The sequence below is a fragment of the Labeo rohita genome, chromosome 4 (genome assembly GCF_022985175.1).
Source record: "Labeo rohita strain BAU-BD-2019 chromosome 4, IGBB_LRoh.1.0, whole genome shotgun sequence".
Lineage (NCBI taxonomy): Eukaryota > Metazoa > Chordata > Actinopteri > Cypriniformes > Cyprinidae > Labeo > Labeo rohita.
In genome coordinates this window covers 18,280,742-18,291,565 of record NC_066872.1, presented here as the reverse complement: position 1 = coordinate 18,291,565, position 10,824 = coordinate 18,280,742, and the positions used below count along the sequence as shown (strand labels likewise).

Sequence of the window (10,824 nt, the reverse complement as noted above, 5' to 3'; positions counted from 1 at the left end):
ACATCTTAAGTCCTCATTTGTCCGGCTTGTTCTTGATGTATCGCCTAAAGTTGCCAGCTGTCTTGCCTTTGTAGGCAATATTCTATAATGATAATTATCACAATATAATTTTCCTCGATAAAACGATATGAAGATTTCAATAAATGTTAGATATAATTGTTATGTGCCAAAAGTGGAATGTAACAGGACCATTTATCCACTCGGACCAAAGTTCAAACTGCTGCACTGCACAAGCTCACTAGAGAAGATGCATTTACTTCACGCAAGCACTAAATAGCGCATTTAGATCCAGTATGAGACAATTGAATTCAGCAATGAACACAAATGACTCTGTGATTCAAACTAGTTTAAAGCTGTGTGCAAGACATTTATTTTGTTAATGAAAATTAATGGTCTGGTTTCTACAACTTCTTACTAACTTTGGAGCAATCTGACTTTAAACTTGAAAGAGATAAAGGTTTGACATTTATCATGATAATTATTGATATTGACTAATATGAAAACAATAATCATGATCATTTTGCCCATATTGTCCAGATTTAACTTCATCCACAGACTGCTTGGGGGTCTGTGGCTCACATCTGAAGGCAGTAACCAGGAGACTAAACAGCGGCCGGACTTTGAAGAATCTGTCGATGGTGCCAGGGAACTGGGTGTTGTCATTAAATTGGACAAGCCTTCTCACCAGTCTGAACCTCTTAGATGACATGAGGTTTGCAACTTGAGGGACCCTGGTCTCCATTTGCCCAGTAGTCATCAATGAAAGGTAGCTTAGAAATCCTTAGAAATTATTATTATTAATAAATACATAATTACAATTGCATAAATAGTAACTGTTTATGTAAGAGTATTATTAAAACCATAGCATATTTTTTATTAATTTATAACTTAAACACATTTAAATCTTAAATACATTGTATTCTGACAGCTTCATTCACTTGACTGATGAGAGACATCAGACACAAATATACTCACACTTACTGTCTATATGAGGATTTCTGACTGTTATTTGAGTGACAGAAGTTGAGCTGCAGTATTAATGTCATAAAGAGACTCCAGAACATCTCACTGTTACTGATCCATCATGCAGCTCAAAGCATTATGGGTACAATCTCTCATCAGTCTATTCTGATTCATCAACACAGTTTCACTGATGATTTATAGCCAACATGAAACCCAGGATAGAGCGTCTGAGTGAATGTGATCTGTTCTGTGTGGATGAGACTCATTGTGTTTCTGGAGATGCTGTAGAAGGACAGAGTTCCTGCACTCTCATCCACATACACTCCTATTCTACGACTGATGGGATTCACAGGGAGATTATTCACTATATTATTGTGTATGAATGAGTAACTGTAGGGAGTGCAGAACAAACTCCAGGACTGATCATTACATCCAAACCAGCACTCAACATTTCCCTTCCTGCTGATGCTCTTATATGACACTGATATATACACACCAAATTCTCCACTCCACTCAATCTCCCAGTAACAGCGTCCACACACACTCTCTCTACACAACACCTGATACACACGACCAAATCTGTCTGGATGATTAGGATATGACTGTTTCTTGTCCACCCGTGTCACCTCTCTGTTCTCCTCAGACAGACTGAGTTTAGTGTATGTTGTGTTTGGATCCAGTGTGAGAAAACAAATCCCTGAACACAAGAACAGAGACATTTATAACACAACAACAATCATTACAGTAGTGTGTGTGTGTGTGTGTGTGTGTGTGTGTGTGTGTGTGTGTAGACGTACATTTCTTCAGTCCTGCTGTAATCCTGGATTCTCCTCCATGATCCACACTAGAAAACACACATTCAGACAGTCAAAAAATGTTTGCTATGTAGTTGACAAGGTAGCTCATGAAAGTGAAAAATCCAGTATCTTAAAATATTAGAATATTTGCATTTGAGTTTCACTAAATGTTCATCCCTACGGTATAAATTCTGGGTATCTCTTGTTCCTTAAAACTACAATAATGGGGAATACTGCTGACTTGCCAATGGTTCAGAAGACAATCATTAACACCCTCCACAAAGAGGATAAGTCACAGAAGGTCATTACTGAATGGGGTGGCTGTTTACAGAGTGCTGTATCAAAGCATATTAAATGAAAAGTTGACTGGAACGAAGAAATTGGGCAAGAAAAGGTGCACAAGCAACAGGGATGACCAAGCTTGAGAATACTGTCAAGCTGATTTAAACACTTGGGAGCGCTTCACATGGAGAGGAATGAAGCCAGAGTTAGCGCATCAAGAGTCACCATGCTCAGACATCTTCAGGAAAAGGGTTACCAAGCCACTTCTGAAACAAAAACAACATCAGAAGCATCCTACCTGGGCTAAGGAGTAAATGAACTGGGCTGTTGCTCAGTGGTCCAAAGTCCTCTTTTCAGATAAAAGTACATTTTGCATTTCATGTTGAAATCATGGTCCCAGAGTCTGGAGGAAGACTGGAAAGGCACAGAATCGAAGCTGCTTGAAGTCCAGTGTGAAGTTTCTGAAGTCAATGATGATTTAGGGTGCCGTAACACTGCTGGTGTTGGTCTACTGTGTTTTATTAAGTCCAAAGTCAGTGCAGCCATCTACCAGGTTTTTTTTTTTTTTTTTTTTTTTTTTTTTTGTAGCACTTCATTCTTCCATTTGCTGACAAGCTTTATATGGAGATACTGATTTCCATTTCCAGAAGGACTTTAGCACCTGCCCACAGTGCAAAAACCACTTCCAAGTGGTTTGCTGACCATGATATCACTGTGCTTTACTGGCCAGCCAACATGCCTAAACTGAACCCCATAGAGAATCTATGGGATATTTTCAAGAGAAAGATGAGAAATAGTTGATCCAACAATATACAGATGATCTGAAGGTTTAATAGTGTTTAGACAAGCCCAGAAAACTAGTGTCACGACTCGCACACCACATTGTGTGTCTAGCCTCTTCTGCTGTATTTATGGGACCTGTCTGTTGTGTTTTTCTTTCTGTTAGATAGGTCCTCTTCAAGTACCACCCCCCCCCCCCCCACCTCTGGTCTTTGACTATGCTTGTCTATTTGGATCTGCCTTTGTCAAATCTACCTGGACGTCGTGGCCACTTTTGGCCTTCAGGTCCCCACTACAGCATTACATCTAGGGCTATGGTCCTCTTTGGAAATTATCTTGTCACAGGAAGCTCCTGGACACCCCTGGCTGGACACGCATGCCTTAGAGGCCACCTGACTGAGACACTGTATCTGCATCCCACCCTGAGTAGCTTCCTGTTTCAGGGTACCCACCCAAGCATCATACAGCCAACCTCACACCGTCTTGGTGATCTAGTGAGTCACCCCTCCATGGACTGGGCTTGACCGCACTATGTTTTCACCAACATGTGACTGAAAGGTGTTTCTGCGGAAACCCTTCTGAGTGCTCTGAGGGGCAAAGATTACGAATCTAGCCCCTTGTTGTTGAGGCTCTGTGGGCCTGGTTAGAACAGGGCCCATGCTTTCTATCAAGATAATAAGTACAGGTCTGCTTGGGTGGTAGTGACCTATGCCCCCTCAAGAGAATACCCACAACACAGCCCGAGGGCTGGGGACGCTGCTGCTCTCTATGCAACCATATTGAGTTGAACCAGATTTGTCTCTGCCGAAATGTCTAGTCTCCTGTGATCAAATAACATTTCCAAGGCCTCTTTTGCAGGGCATGACAATGCTCTCCTCACAGCGGGAAGATCTCTTAAGAGCTTGTCACCCCTGGGCAGATCAGTTGTTCTTTCTTGTCTCTTCGGGTTAGAAGCCTGTCCCTAAGCAGTGACCTCTCACGTTGGTCAAGTGTATCGGCTCCATGGCAGAACTGTCAGTTAGCTGTGGCTAAATTGTCTGTTTGGTGTAGCGATGCTCCCCTCACCTTGAGGGTTGGCTTTGAGCATTGTCCCAACTGGGGAACTGAGGTTCGCCCTAGAGGGTCTACCCCTTGGAGCCCTGTTTGGAATGCCTAGCAGTGCTCCCCTCATCTAGAAGGTTATCTACCAGCACACCGCTTCTGAATAAGCAGTATTTCCAAAATCCATGTTATAGTAAGTGCCCACACAAACCTTTTGGCAGTTTCTTAAATCCATATTTACGGTAAGTGCACACACAAGTCTTTGGACACTTTTCTTAAATCCACACTGTGGTTTGGAATGCACCTAGATTTTGCATCCATTCTAAAATCCTGTATGGTAGGGATTCACGCACTTCCGGCCCGTACCCTTCTTGAGTTGGTTCAGGCCCCGACCACCTTGGGTCCCACTCCATTTATGTATCCTTGCAGATACTTTGTGAGCATCTGCCAGGCTAAGTCCCCAAATAACAGTAATACATGCATACATGCGTACATGCGACATATGTAACCCTGGTTCCCTGAGAGGAGAACGAGACACTGCGTCCTCTAGTCTCGTCGCCATGATTCGGACGTAAGCTTCAGATGAAAAAGCAATTGTTGTGTTTTACTTTACTTTTCGTACTGTGGTCATGCCAGAAGTGATGTCACAGGCTGTTGCCGGCCAACATTGTTGTCGTTTTTACTTCAATCTTTTTTTTCCGTTCGGAGTTTTGTGTTCTTAGTTAAGTTTTGGTGCTAAGCCGTGTCTCAGACTTTGTGCCAGCCTCAAAACGTCAACCAGCGTACATGACTCCATCCTCAGGCCAACGCCCAAGACATCACTTAGAATGACCACAAACTTCCAGCCAATCAGCAACCTTGGGAAACCCCCTTTCTGAAACGACGTCATGCACCAGAACACCCACCACACACTAGTTTATTGGTGGAGAGGAGACAAAGTGATGCAGCCAATTTGTATACGAGTATATGAGGATGGTTATGAGGTCATGATGATGAGAGGGCAATGGGCAAATTTGGTCAAGATGCCGAGGTCACATTTCTTCTGAGTAATTTTTTTTTTATGATCACATACATAACACAGACATGACATACAGTCTATTTCCACCAAGTACAGTATCCTGACATGCAAGTGCTGTTAAATATCATACTGTTCTGCTTGGTTTAACAAGATGAAGACAAAGAGATCAAGATCTGCCTTTATTGATAATAACACCTCTGGCAGTCAGTTGTCTGCTACTAATTAAGCAGCAGATCTACTTTCTTCATTCACTTAGGTCAGAGGATAACCGGTCCCCAACTGAGACTGAAAAGGTTTTTTTCTGCATTTCTCTTTCTCTTTGCTCTTTAATCTGAGCTAAGTTCAATTAATTTACTGTAATAGTGCCTCCAACATGTAACTTGTAATATTCAGCGTTAGAGCTATTTTGTTCCTTTATTTAAGTTGTTTAAGTTGTTAATGTTTGCAACATAAAATATCATTTTGAATATGTTTCTACCTTTTATAAAAGCTGTAGGAAGGTGGCTGCTATTTTTTAGTTGTATTTTCACTGTCTGCTCCTGTTTTGTGGCCAGTTAGGGAGTTAAAGTAATGTTTTGTTGTTGTTGTTGTTGTTAACCCTTTCACACGCGAGTTTAAAATATTCTAGCTGAGCCCCCAGAGTGAGTTTTTTTTAGGTGACCATTATTTAGAACATATAGCCGTATTGTTTCCATGGCGACGCGTCGTGTTTGTCACCTGACACACCGCAGCCACAATAGCGTTGTATGACACATGTATCACTTTTATATAGTTTTTCCCTTTTTATTATTAATATTCACAAACGTGCCAACTGTATTATGAAATATCTGATATTCCGATTCTGAAATATGTGCAAGTAAATGTATTTGGAGGTTTAAGCACTTTCATAATGAACGTGTTAGTTGATCTATGCCGAGTGATGGGCGCCGCCATGTTAGTTCGCACTGAATCCGAGCTGTGGGATTTACAAAACGCAAATTCATCCTCTCCTCCCGAAAAACATTAAAGTAAGTCTCTGGTGAGCTTGGAGAAGAGCAGAGTAAACTTTATTGTTACCTACACAATGTGTATATGATATCAATAAAACATGTCGTCAGATTACATTTGTAAGGATCATTATTGCCGCTGCCATAGACATTGGCGTGTTTTTTGCTAAATATAAAGGCATCGTTTTACTAGGACGTATGTGTATGTAAATGTCTGGAACCTAAAATAAGCATTTTATTGTTGAAAACACTGAATAGTTCCGATAATATGACAAGCGCTCAGCGCGTCCGATCTGGCTCAGCGCCAGCCAAAGCCCCAAAGCAGATTTGAATTCAGCAGTTGATCACGTGACGCGATGAACGTTCGAATCACACCGGTGTGATCGTACGCTCCAGGGACCAGCCAAGAATTATCACACTGGTGTGATCGTACGCGTGAAAGGGTTAATTTGTTTTGTCTGAGCAGTTTATTTAAAATTTTACTCCTCAGACTAATGATCTTACATTTTTTTATTGTTGCATCCTCCAGAAACTCCTAGACTCTATATAGATATACAGAGATGGAGACACTGAAAAGTTTAAACAACAAAACCCAAAAACCCCTCTTGCTTGACATACCCGAGTTTGTCCAGTGAGCAGTTTGGATCCTCCAGTTTTTCAGAAAGCAGCTTGACTCCTGAATCTCCTGGGTGATTGTAGCTCAGATCCAGCTCTCTCAGGTGTGAGGGGTTTGAAGTCAGAGCTGAAGACACATAATGACAACCTTTCTTTGTCACCATACAGCCAGACAGCCTACAAAAACATACAACAACAGTCCACATCATATTAGTGTGTTTGTTGTTCCATTTTATATTTAACTGATTTTTCAGTTAAAACAACTGGTGACAAAAAAAAAAAAACATTTTGTGCTCATTTAGCATTATCAGGAAGAAACAAATATTCTGCCAAATCATTTAACATTATATACCTTCCATTTAAATGCAAAATTAAAGCATTAGATCTATCACACAAACAGTAGTGACACAATACTGCTCCTGAAATCATTTCAACAAAGTTGATAATAATAACAAATAAAATAATATAAAGATAAGATTTAAAACCAAAACTTCTGATGTAATAAAATAAAATGAAATAATTCTTCATTGTGATTCTCACAGTCACACTTGTAAACACAACTCAAAGATTTTAAGCCTGATTTTGAGCCTGATTCGCACCCCTAATCAGGGGGAAATCAATTGTGTTGTCATTAAGATTAATTTACTGCTCCTGATCACATCAGACCCCACAAGATCCCAAATTATAAATATCAAACATGTTGCTTACTGCCTCTAACATGATACCCGCCATAGTTCCCCAGATCTCAATCCAGTCGAGCATCTGTGGGATGTGCTAATCAAACAAGTCCGATACATGGATCCCCACCTTGCAACTTACAACTTACAGGACTTAAAAAATCTGCTGCTATGGTGCCAGATATCACAGCACGCCTTCAGGGGTCTAGTGGAGTCCATGCCTCGATGGGACCAACACAATATTAAGAAGGTGGTCATAATGTTATGCCTGTTCGGTGTATATACATACTCATACATATATAAATTTATGTGTGTGCTTCCTGTTACACAAAATGATTGATCTTTCCTTTCATTTATATCGGGAAGAGAATTTCATCTGCATTGCATTTTATGTACACTACATACTTGATGTGCTTACATCCTAGAGGAAACAAAAAATGTGAGAAGGCTGAATCTGTTTGACAAGCTCCTCTCATCATCTCCACAGGCCTCTTCCTTTGTGACTGGTGTTGTTCTGGACCATCATATCAATAATGCTCTTGTTCCATTAAAAATAATCTTGATTGTCCACCTGAATGTTCTCAAACTTCAATTAAGAATAATGTTTGGACATTTACATGTAAAAAACAGAAGTTGTCCCAGGAGGACTAAAAAACTGCACTATCAAAATCATAGCACAGTATTTAAACTCTTTAAAAGACTCTTCTAAAGACTTTCGATCTGGCCATGATTTCTTACAAGGTCTATTAGGGTAACTGATTTCATTTGAAATTTGTCTGTACCTTCTACCTTTCCCTCGACCTCACTCTACACTTCTTCTCAGTCCATGTCTTCTTACAGCTTTTCCTCTTGATCTTCCCAATACACCAGTGCCCTCCTCTCCACTCTTTTATATCCACCTCTCTGCTCATCTCCATCTACCTGCTCCACTCTTCTTCTCTCTTACACTGTTACACACCCTAGCCTACCCAATCCAAGCCTCTTTTTTAACCATTATCTGTTTTGATATATGGGGCATATTTGCCATATCAAATGTGGGACAAGTTAAGCTAACACACTGATTAGCCAATGCTCATTGTGCCCATATATTTGCCAAAAGTGGCCCAAATTCTTTTGAATTATTTGGGCAATATTTGACATTTTATATGTCACTTCAGGCTCAAAGCCACTTTAGACAGTGCTTATTGTGCCATATCTTTGCCAAAACTAGCCCAGGTATATTTAAGATAACTGGGTCACATATGCAGGCCACTTTACCCAATCAGCAAATTTTCTTTTGGCCCAGATCTGGCCCATATCAACAGATAAAGTGTGGCCCAGATTAGTATGTGTTCCCTGGCCCTAGAACTGGCTCACATCTTTTTAGCCAGAACCGAACCCAACCCAGTCCCATAACCCAACCCAAAATGAGCCATATAATGAAAACAGATGTGGCTGACATCATATGGTATTTATATATGGCTGAGTTCTTTAAAGGTGTGATGACCCTTAAGTGGCCCACTTGTAGCTGAAGCCATTTTGGCAACATCCATGTTGTTTGAAACACCCTAAATGGTGACCAAGTATAATTTTGTGGGCACAGTAATCAAACTTAGGTTCGGAGGGAGGATTCTTTTTTTTTTTTTTTTTTTTTAAAGAATGACAGCAACGCAACAATAATGGATGTAAGAATAGAAAAATACTGTACTGGTACCATGAACAAAATGAACTGTAGTGTTACCACATATGTACAAAATACAATCTGAAAACAGAGAATGAAAAGTCCCAAAACAGAAAAAAAAGTCTCCTCATCTGTCTTTTGTTGAGTTACGTCCAAGAAAAATTAGGAAAGCGGAAAAAAATGTTTTCTACCCGGGTAGTTTAAATGATGATCCGATCAATTATCCAAATGTGTGTGGTATGTAGTGTATTTTCCTTATCTGCATCCAAGAAAACGATGCAGTGTGATACTGAAGGTCACAGATGGCTCGCCGTTCAATTTCCATTATCGACTTGGGAACTGTACATCTAGAAGAGAACTACAAAAAAACCAACCTGCACAATGCAGGGGATTACTTTCTTTTTAACTTTGTCTGTCACCGTCTTTTCGCAAAGACAAATACTAAGTTGTCACACTAACACATTAAACAGAGCACGTTAAACATACCGTTATTGTACACCACAACTGAAAAACAGAACAAATAAAGTCGCACTTTACTAGATGATAGCTTCTGATTATTTTTCCCGAACAGAAAACCACCAGATTGGGGGGAAAAAAATGCCCCATTGGCATGACTACCGCACATGTGTCTAACAATCAACTGCTGAGATTGTTTTTTTTTCCCCACAGCAAAATAATGCTTATATCTTACTTTCAGTGCACATTTGTCAATATTCGTTCATCATCCATTACAATCAGTTTTATTTCTTAACATTGAGCTTCTGAGAACAATTACAAAAGAAGTTTAGAATGAAAAACAACAAAACTCACAGTTCCATGAAACAAATCATGAATTGCCCATCATCCTTTGAATTTTATCAGAATCAGTCTAATTTCTTTCTTTTTCCACTCGTTTAACTTTTCTTTCTAACAAAAGTTCTCATGCCGAGTCAGCATATCTTCTCCCCGTTCTGTTCTTAGCAAAAATCCCTACTTCTCCCTGTGATTATCCCATATTATTTACCCTAGTGGAATTTGCTAGCCACTACAACCATTTTCTGTTCTCTAACTTTGAATGTCTGTGACCCTGAAATTTTATAGGGGTTACAATATCATGATCAGTATCAGTATAGATCAGGGGGAGAAAACATTAAATTATTAAACAGTACTTTACTGAGCAATTTGTGGCTCTGTCTCTAAATAAATTCAATTATAATTACAGTTTTCTTAAGGATAAAAAAATCTATCTCAGCTAATGCTATAAAATAGGAAGCCCTATTACTTGAAATTACAAAAATATTAAAGGTTACTGTTAATAAGAGAGCCCAAACTATTAAAGTCAATTTCTGTTTATTTTTAGATACAATAATCAACACTCAAAAAAAAAGTTTTAACAAAATGTCTAAGTCTAATTATAGAAATGTTTCTTTGTTTCTATGACAGATTAAAAACCAAACTTATTGAGAGATTACTTGAGACAAGAATTGTTTATTCGTGTTTAATTAGGGCCCGAGCACCGATGGTGTGAGGACCCTATTGGAATTGCTCCGTTTATTATTATTAGGGCCCGAGCACCGGTGGTGCGAGGACCCTATTGGAATTGCTCCGTTTATTATTATTATTATTATTAGGGCCCGAGCACCGGTGGTGCGAGGACCCTATTGGAATTGCTCCGTTTATTATTATTATTATTATTATTATTATTATTAGGGCCCGAGCACCGGTGGTGCGAGGACCCTATTGGAATTGCTCTGTTTATTATTATTATTATTATTATTATTATTATTATTATATGGGCCCGAGCACTGCAGTGCGAGGACCCTATTGGAATTGCTCTGTTTATTATTCTTCTTCTTCTTCTTCTTCTTCTTCTCCAAAGTAAAAAGTCTTTTTGAGGGCCTAAACATGCTCGAAAACTCATGAAACTTTGCACACGCATCAGTCCTGGTGAAAATTTACATCTGATATGGTTTTCAGAAGTGGGTGTGGCAAAATGGCTCGATAGCGCCACCTATAAAATTTCAAC

General features: G+C 39.6%; 1 protein-coding gene across 1 annotated transcript in view; it reads right to left on the bottom strand.

Annotated features, from left to right (window-relative positions):
* Positions 1-365: 365 nt before the first annotated feature.
* Positions 366-10,824, bottom strand: part of LOC127164261 (NACHT, LRR and PYD domains-containing protein 12-like) — a 78,488-nt gene continuing 68,029 nt past the window's right edge. Inside the window, 2 exon segments of the mRNA XM_051108106.1 lie at positions 366-1,660; positions 1,761-1,807. Of these exon segments, the coding sequence (XP_050964063.1) occupies positions 1,137-1,660; positions 1,761-1,807 (571 nt within the window). The 3' untranslated portion in view covers positions 366-1,136.